At 37.3% G+C, this 13,901-nt stretch overlaps 1 protein-coding gene across 1 annotated transcript; it reads right to left on the reverse strand.

The window, feature by feature from the left end:
* Positions 1-555: 555 nt before the first annotated feature.
* LOC133680574 (zinc finger CCCH domain-containing protein 19-like) lies at positions 556-12,745 on the reverse strand. The gene is made up of 10 exons (XM_062103590.1): positions 11,116-12,745; positions 10,917-10,996; positions 8,675-8,862; positions 6,304-7,222; positions 6,073-6,200; positions 5,650-5,709; positions 5,523-5,573; positions 4,265-4,335; positions 3,035-3,189; positions 556-2,934 (listed from the first exon to the last, which is right to left on the reverse strand). Exons 1-10 carry the CDS (start codon positions 12,582-12,584, stop codon positions 833-835), a joined length of 5,223 nt encoding a protein of 1,740 aa, XP_061959574.1. The 5' UTR covers positions 12,585-12,745; the 3' UTR covers positions 556-832.
* Between the last annotated feature and the right edge of the window lie 1,156 nt (positions 12,746-13,901).

Genomic DNA, 13,901 nt, shown 5'->3' on the forward strand with positions numbered 1-13,901 from the left:
GAAATTGTCAGTAAGTGCTGTGGCCTACCTTTAGCTACAAGAACACTCGGTGCTCTATTGTGTTCTAACACAAATGATCAAGAATGGGAGGAGATACGGAGCAGAATGTGGGATTTGCAGACTACCAAAGTTCTTCCAGCTTTATGAATTCAAAAGGGAAGAAGCAACCCTTATATGGATGAAAAGAAAGCTTTAGACATTAATAAAGAAGACAAGCCCGACAAACTTTTTCAAATGTTGTTATTCAGCTAGATTTTTTTATTACTGTGTTAATTTTTTTTTGAAAGTCAATATTGAATCACCCTAAAGAATTGATTCCCGTGCCATATGATTCAACACATTGATGATATTATAAGTAAACTATCGCGTGATTTAGCAGTGCAAATCCGAGGGATAAATTGATACAATCATTTATTTAGATAAAGAAATAAGAACTTGGGAAACAGGTAATAATCTCAGGGCATGTCACCCGTAAGTAATAGCCCATGGGCATAAATTATAATCGATTTGATGCAAAAAAGGGAATAAAAAGTGTCAATCAACCAACAACCTAACTAGCAATCAAATCAAAAGAGTGTAGCTTTTCATGGAAGCGGAACAAATTATCCCAGGCATCTACCTCGAGCATTCAGATAAACTGTTAACAGAATGCGAGGACATACAGCCATGAGCCTACACAGAAAATCCATGGATGGGAAATGATCGAGCTATTGCAAGAGGTTTGTACCAATATAAAGCATCAAATGATGATTATCATCACAACAAACTTCTATCAAATAAGATTACTGTACAGAGATTAACTAATCTATGCTGCCCAAAATTCATAAAGCTCTCAAGTATGCAAATAATCACATGAAGATCCTTTTTTGCAATGCCCATGTTCATGGTATTTGCACACTCTCTGCCCTTTAAATGAAGGTCTGGGAGAGTCTCCACTTCTGCCAAATGATGACTGCCTATTCCATGGTTTGCCTCCACCATGACCAGAATCTCCACCGTGAGAACCTCTTTCCTTTGGGCTTGAAAATCTATCTCCAATTTGATTCATGTCACTTCCCCATGTGCCTGCATTCCCGGTAGGCACAGCCCAATTTGTATTTGCATTCCCAGGAGGTGGTGGTCCTTGACTGAGTGGAACCCAAGCGGTGTTTGCATTTGTTGGTGCAGACCCTTGACCAGATGGTCCCCAACCTGAAAATGCATTTCCAGGTGCTTGTCCCTGAACAGGAGCACCCCAACCTGGATTTGCATTTCCAGGTGCTTGTCCCTGGACAGGAGCAACCCAAACAGGCTTCACATTTCCAGTTGCTGGGACCTGACCAGGAGCAATCCAACACTGATTTGAATTTGCAGGTAAGGATACTCCCCACCCCATGTTTTGATTTCCTGGAATTGCCCCCCAGCCAGTATTTTGGTTTTCTGACCCTTGCCTTGGAGTAGTGCTTTGATTCTCTGTAATACCCATTCCCCATGGTCTGCTGGATAGAGCAGAAGGTTGAATGTTTGATGGTCCTGGAACAGGAGCTCTCCAAGGATTGGTGACAGTGCCTGTCACAGGGGAAAACCCACTTGGATTTCCTGTAGTCAAGGATGAAGTGGGGTTCTGGACAGAGGTTGGTGCATTGCTCCAGTTACTATAGGTACTGGGCTGTGAAGGCATAGAAACCAGATTATTTGCCTCTGCCTTGTGGGATTGGGTACTTCCCCATGCTTGAGATCCAGTCCCAGTTACTGCAGCATGTGAGGCATTCATTTCTGGCCTTGAAATTGAACCAGCCCATCCATGTATGCCAACATGAGAGTTACCACTAGTCACCGGCTGAACCAGGTTTTGGAGACTTCTTATATCAACAGCTGCATTAACAGAAGCTCCGGTGGTATCAAGTGCTGAATGCAGATGGGAATTAACCAGTACCTTGGGTGATTCACCTGTCAACATTGATTGAGAATGCATTTGAGGAGCATTTGAAGAGCTTGGAAGCATGCCTGTTTCTAGCTTAGGCACTGGGCTCACTCCATGAGACACTTTTGGAGTCCCGGAGATAACAGTAGCATGTTGCTGTTCTACATTGTCTCCTGAGGATTGGTTGGCTCCTAGGACAGAACCCACAGGTTGAGATTGAGTTGGAGTCACTTGACTTTCAAAAACTTGCCCCTTCATCAAACTTGTGGCAGTTTGTCCTGGAGTAGGAGAAGGGAGGTTTGTCCCAGAACCCCACCTATCCGTAGAGTACTTGGGGACCTCAACTGGAACTGGTGCAGCTTGAGCAATATTCCCAGTATATGAGGATGGTAGATGTGGACTCTGAACCAATTGAGTCTTCGGGAAACTATTGTCCACTGCTGGAGGGTCACTCTGGAAATTTCCAGACAGTGCATCAGTCAAAAGTATGGAGTTATCTTTTGTCTCAGTATTTCTCCATATCCTCAAATCAGCAGGGAAATATCCAGTATTATTCCATTTCCGCAGCTGCACCATGGAAAATGGCCCTTGATTTTTTCCAGATGGATCTTTATAGTGCCATATTTTTTCCGCTTCATTCACTTTAGCAGTAGATTGTGCGACAACTGTAGAGGGAGTTGCAGGTGAAATTTCTGGTGCAACCCTAGGAACAGATTCTGATGTTACCGTAGAATTCCTAGCCTGGGATGCATTTGAAGCAGTTTTTGGCATTTCCCAACTCTGGGACTGCTGTGTTGGTTTTTCTCTTCCTTGACCCCACAAATTTTCATTCGCAGCCTCACCAGCTCCAAAATCATCCCCTTCGTTTGAGAAACCTTTATCAGTCATGTTTCTGCTTGGCTCCCGATTCATGCTTGAGTAACTCCTTGATCCACCCCAGGTATCATTTGAAGCAAAAGCTCCTTTTCGAGGGGAAATTTGCTCCCTCCCTCTCCTGCTAAAGCCACTACCTCTACGTCTGAGAGAGTTTTCTGCAACACCAAAATGTATTTCATAAATAAAAGATGAAACATATAATCGGTATAAGCTAGAAGGATAGATTTGAAATGCACAAAAAAAAAGGTAAGCGACCTTGTCTCTTATCTTCTGTTTCGCTTTCATCTTCATCAGACTCATGACTTGGATCCATATTTGGGTCAGCATGTATTTCTGGAATTTCTTCCAATCTACGCTGGCGCTCCTCGGGTGTCTTTAGAAGCTGCAACTTCTCTACACATTCTCTAAGCGTGAACAAATGTCAAGGACTACTTAACTGTCCGAAGGAATGCAACCATTTCAAAAAATATAATGACTCTGACATAATAGAATATAGAAAGGTGTTCTAGTCTTCTACTTGATCAAATTTCCCTTCTTTTCTATGGACGAGCATGCTTATATCCAATCCCAGATCAAAATAACACATTTTACTTTCTGCTTATAAGAGGAGCTATTTAACTTGATAAGCTGCCAAGAAACAATATTTAAACTTCTTAACAGATCATCAATAACCACTTGTATGCAATTACAACTTACATGCTTGTTTCATGTAAATAAACTGATATTGTGCACATGGATGAGGGGGTGATAATGCATTACACATATATAGCAACCTTTACAATAATTACAAGTTTGTCTACATAACAATCATGTATAAAAGTTTCAAACAAACCTACTAGTCACTATCATTTGTAACGAGTTCACAAAATCTTTGTTTTTTTTCTTTTTCAAGAAATATTCTATTGTTGAGATGTTCAACTAAGGCTCGTGAAAAAGGTCATCCTAATGTAACTGAGAAGAGAAAGAGGCCAAATCCAGCAGATGGGGATTGTTGATTACATAATAATGGCTACCTTCTCCCTTGAAAGAAAAAGGGAAGGAGCAAGGTGAAAAGGGTTGAGCATGATGTCAGTATACATATTCTTTATTTTAACCAAGAAAAATATTCAAATCCTGCAACCCAACCAAAGAGAATAATATAACTGGTAGCAGCTCACAGGTGAAGTATGTCTCTGAAAATAGAGATCATGTAAACTTTCAACTTTTCAGCTTAAGTTTAAGAGCGTATAACACGCAGCACCTTTATCTCAATCAGTTCGCAAGACTTAAGGAATTGTTATGCTAAATCACAAATAGATTTAGAATACCCAAGAACTCAACAGCTATTGAAGCATCCAGCATGAGGCTCCAGAAGTCAGAGAACACCCACACCTTCCATCATATGTCCAGATTGTAAAAAAGGACATAAAATGGTAATGACAAGCAAACAACAGAACAGAATAAAAAAGAAATAATTGCTGATAAGATTTCAAGAGCAAAGGATATTCCTTTCTGTGTCCCATATCACTAGCTCGATCACAGAGATGACTGAAACGTGTTATCTCTGCTTCCAACAACTGCATCAGAATAAAGAGCATTAACTGTCAGGAAAAAAAAAACTTGTAATGTAATTATCACATAACCACAGCATAAAAAATGAAATGAGCATTAAATAAACAAAAACACAGATATGATTGGGTACAAGAAACATATTCGAGAAGCATAGCTAAATAATCGAGTCCACATCAGAAGTAACAGAAAACGATCCAAATAACATTTACTTGAAGAGTGAAGCATACGCTCCTCGAAAAATAAAGTTGCTTTGACAAACCATGGTGTTCAGCTGGAGTTCGGGAACACAGGATATTACAAGAAAAGGTAATAGATATCGTCAATGAGCAAAAATATTGCACATTAAACACAAAATATCCATCTAATTGAGTTCAGTTATATAATCTTCTATGCCATTTCTATCTGGAACAAAATGAATCCCAGAAAGTTTTAAATCATATAGTACCTAGGGAGATTCCATGTGTTAGAAGGGAACAGATACTAATTGGTTGGATTGAAAAAAAGACTCAGTGATTAGAAGACATATTTAATACCAAGTATTCTAGTACTTTATTTAAGGTAGCATTCAATAGGGAGAGTCGGTCACTAATGTGGCTGACACATTTATTCGTTAGTCAACATAACCATAGATTGTAATGAGAGACGCCCCTTCCACAAAGAACTATGAAAACTTCTGTTGCTCCAAGTCAGTTGACTCTAAGTTGGGATGCAACAAGCCAAAGGAGGTGAGAATTACAAGCTATACCAGTTGATTTATTGAAACTGTTGACTCCTCCAAACCTTGCAGAGGATGCTTCATGATGCCAAAAAATGTACATATCTTACAGTTCTTTATTTTTTTTCAAAAGAAGAAGGAAATGTTCCATTGATTTTTGCTAACCAGATATTATTTAACATTATTGTCAAGTTGGGACCTTATAGTTTTCTTTCAACCATAAGGGAATTTATGTGAAAAAGGAAGAATACACAGGCAATGAGAAAACAAAAATGCTGGCAATTTGATCATGCATTCCTTTGAAGCCCAGCACCATCCACTATTCAATTGGTAGTCAATCATTTTTTCTTACTGTCAACATTATACTTTGGTTCAACATTACTTATGATGAAAATTGAACATATTCCAAAACTGGCAAGGAAGATCACAAGTGAAAAGGTGAAGTATTACAACAATAGATCACATCAAAAAACTTACATCCTGAACTCTGACCGCCTGGATTGCCATGGCCTTTTCCTGAATGTCACCCTACAAGCAACAAATAGCCTTTCAGGACAAAGAGAGTGCAGAAACTTAAAAGACAAATAAAAAGAAATGTACTTACAACAGTCAACCGGTGGATAAGTCCACATTTTATGCTCTGACGCAGACGCTTGCACTCATCCTAAAAAATATAAGAAAATCCAGTTTAATGGAGAGATAATCATAGAGAAAAATGCATTACTGCTGATATATAAACAGGACAAAAAATTAGTAAAAAGGAGCCACTCAAAACCAACTTTGCAGATCAAAAAAGAAAAGCAAACATAAAGCATAAAAAAATGACTTTGGCAATTATATGATTTTAGAGAAACATTTTTATGACTTAAATTATTATAGGCAGGTGTACAAAGAAGAAAATCCCCAAATATTCACACGTCAATTCTTCACTACAAACAGAGGCTGCTGAAAATTTTCACTTGCAGTGAAGCCATATAAACACAAACGGGCAAAATTAACATGAAATAAAAGTTTTAACACTAATCACCTCTGTGAATTCTTGATTTGAGATTATATCGATCGATACAAGCTCTGTCTTGTTTAAATTTAATATTTCCAGCATAAAGTTAGTCATCTTTTTGCCTACTCTATAAGGCTCAGCAGCTTTGCTTGTACCTGCACATGGCATCATATAAAAAATTTTAATTCTTAAATGATTATTTCTTCCAGGCCCAGGTCAAAATTCATGCAGAAGGCAGATAGTTATCTATATATTCACCTATAATTTGGACCAGTCGATATAAATCTTGCTTTTGAGCGCTGCCAGATATTCTTATTCTCACAAAAGATCCAACAACTTTATTATAAAATGCTTCAGTATCTTCAATTAGATCTTCAAGCAAACTACGTCGCAAGTAAATTAAATTAATATTGTGCATATCGATGGCTGCGTAGTCATCAATATTAGATTGCAGTCCTCTCCCCTCACCCTTTTTACGTGATCTTCGTCGCTTATCCTTACTTGCCTTCATAAGAGCATCAGAGTTCCCATCAGCTTCCAACTGATTAGCTTCAGTATCAACAACACTCCCTTGAAGATCATCTGCCTGCGAATCATCTTTCAAAAGATAATGAGATTCAAGAAGCTTTAACATTTCAAAATGCCCCACACGAGGTTTCCCAAACAAATTCTCAAGCCTAGAATCACATATTATTTGACTTTTGCGACGAGGATCACGGAGTTTGTTTCTTTTTATGTATTCAAGCAGGAGAGCCTGCACATCAAATTGAGAACAAGCAGATTGATCACCATTCTTCACGTGCATAACAAACTCCAAAAGCTCCTTTGATGCCCACTCAACACTTTCATCTGCAGATTCCCCTCCAGCCCATGATGACGAGCCTGGTGAATCCCTCTCCTTTGCTCGAGACCTCAGCCGTTTTTTGGGCTTCCTTCTTTTAGAGGTAGTGACTTCTGCATTTTCAGAGCTGTCTGGTCCTGATCCTGATCCTCCATTGTGCACATCATAAAGCTCATCAGCCAATTCCTGCTTCCCAGCATGTGAATCAGAACCTTTCCATGGATTTTTAGCCTGAGCAAGCTCTTCTGGCGTTAGAGATAGCCTCTCTTTTAAATCAGTCCAATAATCCTTGAAGAGAAACTCCCAGCTACTTTTGTCATCAAAATCTACTTGACCCTGCAAAAGTACAAAGGTGCAGCACAGGGCAGAGCTGAGAATGAATATATAAAATAAAAATAAGAAAACACTTCAACAAAGAAGTTAACAAACAAGAAGTAAAAAAAATAAAAAATTGATGGAAACTAACACTAAGTTTGGGTGGGAGAGTTTAAGGGAGAAGGAAAGAAAAACACCCGATTGCCTCCACCAATTAAAAATTTCCAAAACGCCAAATTGGAGTTTTAAGGAGGGAAGGGATTGAATTCAAAATCCCCTTTACCCTCAGATAGTAAAAGATTTTGTCTGTACCTTTTATGAGAAAAAAATTCCCCTAAACGAAGGTGGTGCGGTAGTAATCTTTCCCCTCCCATTAAAATAAGGGGCAAGGTAAAAACATTAGTGAAGCATCAAGTTAGGGATGGAATGAAGTTTGTATATGGTTATTTGGGGCTGGAAAGGATGCATTAGATGGTCACTTGGCCAAAGAAAATTACAGACAACATCTATGCAAGATGCTCCACTAAAAAGTGGAGAACAGTACACTATAAAGCAAATGCCTGATTAGATAGTAACATGTATCACATGTAAAATAGAAACACTGCCTCCAAAACATAACGAGTGCGTTTATTCTTTCTCAGAAAAAACTTAGGGGAGAAGCAATTCTTTAATGAGCTTTTTTCTTCACCTCTTTCCTAAATATCTTCTCTTATTGAGAGAGAGATTTCACCTCTTCTTTCCTAAATCTCTCCAAAAGAAAATGAGAGAAGAGCACTTAAGAAGTTAGAACAAACATAATGCAGGAAACAAAATGGTAATACTTTGAAATCTTGATTTTTTGGATTTGCATTAGCCATTATGGGTACAACTACCAATTAATAAGGTTTCATATTCAGCACATACTTTTCTATAGCCATTATATTTGCTTATCTACACACCCAAGCATGTGTTGATATTTAGAGTATCAGGACACAGTGGAAGATGAACATAAAATAACACCAAAAATCTAGAGCTAATAAATTGTTCGCGACTTGCCATCCATCAAAATCACAAATTGGTATAATTAAAAATAAACAAGGATACCAAGGAGCCCGAGCACACCTAGTAGAGTCACAAATGCAACATTTTAAAGATAATCACTTGTTAGAAAATCACCATCCTTCAAATTTAAAAATTGGTATATTTGAAATTTAAACAAGGATATCAACTGCACAATAACACCTAGCAGAGTATTATATGAAACATTCTAAAGAGTCATCATGTTCCAACTATCAGCTGGCTGTTAAAAAGACATCAAACAAACTTGATACTTATAACTAAATTTCTTTCTCAAAAACCGTATACTTTTTTTGTACATAAAACATTGAGAAAATATTAATTCTTTACAGTCTTCAACAATTATACCAAACTACCAAGGAAGAAAGAAAACAGAGCAGATTTAAAAAGGAAAAGGAAAAAAAAGTTTGAGCATACCGTTTCCTTGTTTCCCTGCTCATTCCTTTCAATTAACATGACAGTTTTCATACACGTCTCACAGAAACCTTTGTTACCTCGTACACATAAGATGACAGCATCTTTAATGCACCCCTTGCACAATGAAAAGGTACATGTATAGCACATATAATAGGCATTCTTCTCACAGTTGCTACATAGATGCCAACCTAGTTCAACAAAGTAACAAAACTTATATTAGATAGAACAAATGACCCAGGTTAACATAAATTCATATGCAGAAATTCAATGAAAAAAAGTGTATAGATGGTAACAGATCTAGAAAGAAAAATCATAGCTTCCCTAGAGTATTCACATCTGCACATCAAATGACAATAATTACCAGTACTACCATATGTGAAAGAGCCACCGACAAATTTTATACAAGAAACACTAAAGACATTTCAATGTGCTTGCCACATCTGCATTCGCAGTGACAGCAGCATACAACAGGCAACCATCATTGTCACTGATGCTAAAATAGCACGTGATCTGTCATTCTATTTAACAGACAGGGAATTGCTGTTAAATTAAAGACCTAGATGCAATTATGAATTACTAAAACAAGAACTCAAATTTCCTCTTTCCCATGAAATGTACTTTTCGGACAAACTAAGAGTCTCTAAAAGTATGTTCTCTATATATCTAATTCAGGTGTTTTGCCCAAAACACTAAGCTTATCACATCCAATATCTCTAGAAAGTGGTTGCCTCACTGAATGAGAAGCTACAAAGAGGTAAATCACTGTATTTTACATAGCTGTTCTGCTAGCATACAACAATTAGCACTTGTCAAGATTCAAGACGCATACATCAGAAGTCAGACAAAGGGCATCTAGGTACTTGCAGGAAAGAAGGTTCTTGATAAAATGTACTCAGGAATCTTGCAGCTCAAAATGATAAAATATATTCCAGCTGCTGTACCCTATAATAAATTGGTTTAAATTCTCACCTCTAACTCCCCTTCTTTTAAATGTCCTTTACGTGGATGAGAAGATCTTATACAATTTATTTTCATGCTAGTAAAATTCTATTACTTTTCCTTTATTCTGCTACAAACAGGCTATCATGAAAAATAATAGCTTCAGATAAAATAAATTAAAATCATATCCAAGCCCTTATATATGTTGATTGCCATGAATGACCAGTCAACTAAACTTCTTGTTGCTTACAGTTTTCTGTAAATGAAACGGTTTGAAGTAATGCAAACCATTTTGCAAAGAAGATAGAATTTATTCCCTCTCAACCAGTTTAAAAAGAATATACTCTCTTGTAAAAACAGAATATGTTGCTCTTAGCATCAATTGTTACTTGAAAACTGACCCAAAATTGTATAAAGAGGCCAAAAGGATAGAGTTGAAGTACATGTATAACATAGCCCCTCACAGAAATATGTTTACAAAGCAATGGAAACATCACAACTGCCTTCATGTTAATAACTGCCCTGGAGACCTCAGATATTTTGACCTTGTGATTGAAACATTAATTTTTGTTTTCACTTTCCACTATAGTAATCACCACACTTTTCCATTCCAATCAAACCTGAATACTGCAAATACTAGCAATTGGTTGAGTTTTTCAACAATTCACAAGTCCTAACCATTAGAGAAAATGTAACATGTCAAATGATGCACATTAAACCAACTCAATGGGCTTGCAAAACTTTAACAGTTTGACGGGCAAAAACTTCTGTCCCTTCACACAAGTCTGCTTCAACAAGCTTTGTTGTTGTGTGCATCAAACCTTTTGCAAAGAAAAGAAAAATAACAACTTAAATACTTGAAAGCAATTTCAATTAAAAGAATGATGAAAAATTGCAAGGATTGGAGCAGCTATGGTTTGTGAATAGTTTGAAGTACTCTAAACTAGTCCCTATAAGTGGCTTTCTTCTTTCTAAGTGCTGCAAGGAAGGAAATTAGGACTATCCTTTGCAAAAAGAAACACCACCCGCACTAAGTACATACACAGATACACTTTCTTACTATCACCATTACAAAGTTTACTCTCAGCCCTTGCAGTCATCTAAAAATATGAAAGCAAATTACAAGTGAAAAGAGTCAAAGGCAACGTCATAATATTCCTGAACAGCAGAAACAAACATATTAAACACCACACAGTAACAATAATGGATAATCAAATTCAAATAAGCTCCATCAAATAAACACTACCAAAATTATTGGTAACAGCAAGGGAAATATAAAAAATAAAAATAAAAGACAACTTACCACAATTCCATCGACCTTTAGCGCGAAAGAAAGCCTCATCTCGATTAACACAGGAAGGATGATAAGCCTTAGGACAACCCCTACACGAGCAATTATATATTAAAACCATGATAACAAAAACTCTTAACATAACAATGCACGTAGAACTAAAATTACAAAAACATAAAGCAATGCATCAACAGTTTGTTTATTTTTTCACCTGCGATCGCATAGCACAAGTTCACCTCCATCAAAGCAAATGAAACAGACATCCTCCTCCGTCTTCTTCTTTGATGTTGCTCTAGAGGGGGCTTTGGCATTCTTTTGCCGCTTCCTCTTCCCACCACCACCACTTGTACCCACTTTCTCGACTTCCTCTTCGGCCCCTTCCATTTCATCTAACATATCCTCTGCTTCATTCTCCTTCTCCGCCATTTCCACTTTCGCATCCTCTTCCTTATCGCCTTCCTCTGCCACGTCAATCATTTCTGTCTCCTTCATTTCCCCTTCCATTTCATCTAACATATCCTCTGCTTCATTCTCCTTCTCCGCCATCTCCACTTTTGTATCCTCTTCCTCATCGCCTTCCTCTGCCACGTCAATCTTTTCTGTCTCCTTCATTTCCCCTTCCTCATTAATAGCCTCCTCCATCCCTCCTGCCACATCAGTCGTTTCTATTTTCTCTGCCACCTTCATTTCCTCTATGTCTGTCATTTCATTTTTCTCATCCTCCCTGGTTTCCTCTGCAATGTCAGTCATTTCAACCTGTTGGGCTGGCTGCTTTTCCTCCTCCTCGTTAGCTTCCATCTTCTCTACGTTCTCTTCCTCCACAATCTCAGTCATTTCAATCAGCTCCACGGCCTCCATTTCCCCTGCCACGTCAGCAACTTCTGTTTTCTCCGCTTTCCCTTCCTCCAGGAAGTCAGTCACTTCCTTCTGCTCCATCGCCTCCACTTCACCCCCCATGCCAGATATCCCCGTCTTCTCCGCCCCCTCTTCTTCTTCCTTCACCTTCACTGTTTCAGCTTCCTCCACCACATTATCCATCTCCACCTTGTCCACCACGTCAGCATCCTCCTTTTTCTCCTCCACTGCATCCTTCTTCTCCATATTCTCCATATTCTCAGCCACTTCCAATTTCTCTTTCATTTCAGTTACCTCCGCCTCCACTGTCTCTACTTCCTGGCTTAATGTCTCTAATTTTTCTGCCACGTCAGCAACACCCTCCGTCTCGGTCACAGTCTCCATTTCATTGTTTCCAGCATTCGCGTTTCCATTCACATCCTCATTTCTCTCCTCTTTAGCAACCAAACCTCTATTTTCCACTTCTTTCTCAACATCCTCTTGCGGTGCCGCAATCTCCTCACTCTCCTCTGTAGCCTCCGCAACCTCCTCGCCTTCGCCTCCCTCGACCATGAGCGGATGAAGAGAAACTGATTGAGATTCGCCTAAAACAAAATCCTGAGCATCGCTCTTATCGAGAACCGTTGTTTCTGTTTGAGATTGCGGTGGTTGTGGTTGTTGTTGTAATTCGGTATCAGCGCCATTGAGTTGCGACTCGTGCAACTCAGGAACAGAGTCGGTGTCTGTTGTGGCAGTTGTTATTGTGGTTGTTAAATTAGATTCGTTTTCGAGTTTAATAGAACTACTGGATAGATTTATTGAATTCCCTTTTTCTTCGGTTTCCATTAGAGAGAGATTGAAAAAAATTGAGAAACCTTGGAAAAAAAATGTTTTTAGGGTTTTGAGTTTTCAGGTAAAAATTAGTGGCGGTTTTTTCCTAAAATGTTTACACAGAGTAACCTACCAGGTTGAGAGAAGAATTCGCAGGGAAGAGAAACTGTACTTGGATTTGGATATTTGACTAGATATGCAAACCTTGAAATGCCAGATTTATCCCTCGAGACAAATGGGCCTTGTCTTGTAGGTGATTGTAGGATTAAGCCCATCCATAATAAGCAAGAGAACAGTTGTTGTCGAAAGTCGACGCGATGCCTTTCTTCCTCCAGACACAGTATTAATTTATACACTTAACTAATTTTAATTAAATTTCTCCAATTTTCCATTTATTTGAGCTTCTCTTTTCTTAGAAATACAATTCTGTTTCCAATCAATTTTTTTTTTATTTCATTTTTATTCTTTTAATTATAATTTATTTTTTTAATTATTTTTTAGATTTATTTTTACAGTTTAATCCTCATATATTTTTTTATTAAATTTAATCCTCATTATATTTTTTTTTGCAAGTTTTTAAAATAATATCATTTTTTTAATTTCATCTTTAAAAATTAAATTAATTGATAATTAAGTTTTTTAATTAACTCAATTCAAGAATTTTATGAATTGTAAGTTTTAAAAAATAAATCTAGTTAAGCAAATTTACCTAAATTAACTTTATTTTTTTTCTCCACTCTTTTTAAGATTTTCCAATAAGATAGGAAGAAGAGGAGAAAACCCTAAGGCATTTTTTATTTATTATAAAATAAACAAATTGAGTTGTCACTACCCCCACCAACAATGCCCGCCGTTATAAAGACTCAAAGCTTTCTCCACCCAAAAAAAAAAAATTTAAAAAATTTGGTTACTTGTTTTCTGATAACGAATATTCGACCACTCAATTTGTAAATACTAATAATTTGGGGGGCACGACTTGTAATGAAAATAAATTAAATTATCATTATGTTCGATAAAAAAATAATTTTAAAGGGAAATATTAAAAAAAAACTTCATTTTGTAACAAATGTTTAATTTTTTAAAAAAATTATTCTTGATAAAATATATTTATGATTTTTTATCAGTCAAGATATAAAAAATAAATATAAATCAATTTACAACAGCTACATCAAACAGAACTTAAATTAATAACAGGTTTTACAAAATTCTACCATTCAAGGCCATAATCTCTCATCTCTTCCATTTCTCAGGTTTTAACCAAGACGTGTCCAGATAGTCTACACCCAAGCCTATCTTGAACAGTTTTTGAATATTATGTCAGGAGATTCACAT

The sequence above is a fragment of the Populus nigra genome, chromosome 19 (assembly GCF_951802175.1).
Source record: "Populus nigra chromosome 19, ddPopNigr1.1, whole genome shotgun sequence".
Classification (NCBI taxonomy): Eukaryota; Viridiplantae; Streptophyta; class Magnoliopsida; order Malpighiales; family Salicaceae; genus Populus; species Populus nigra.

Bases quoted from the DNA above. Each gene is read 5' to 3' on its own strand.
- LOC133680574 (XM_062103590.1), bottom strand. From the start codon at position 12,584: ATGGAAACCGAAGAAAAAGGGAATTCAATAAATCTATCCAGTAGTTCT. The intron at 4,336-5,522 runs GTAAGTTTTTTG...ATTCTGATGCAG, and splicing joins AGGCGGTCAGAGTTCAGGAT to TTGTTGGAAGCAGAGATAAC. The intron at 3,190-4,264 runs ATATCCTTTGCT...ACATTTGTTCAC, and splicing joins GATATGGGACACAGAAAGGA to GCTTAGAGAATGTGTAGAGA.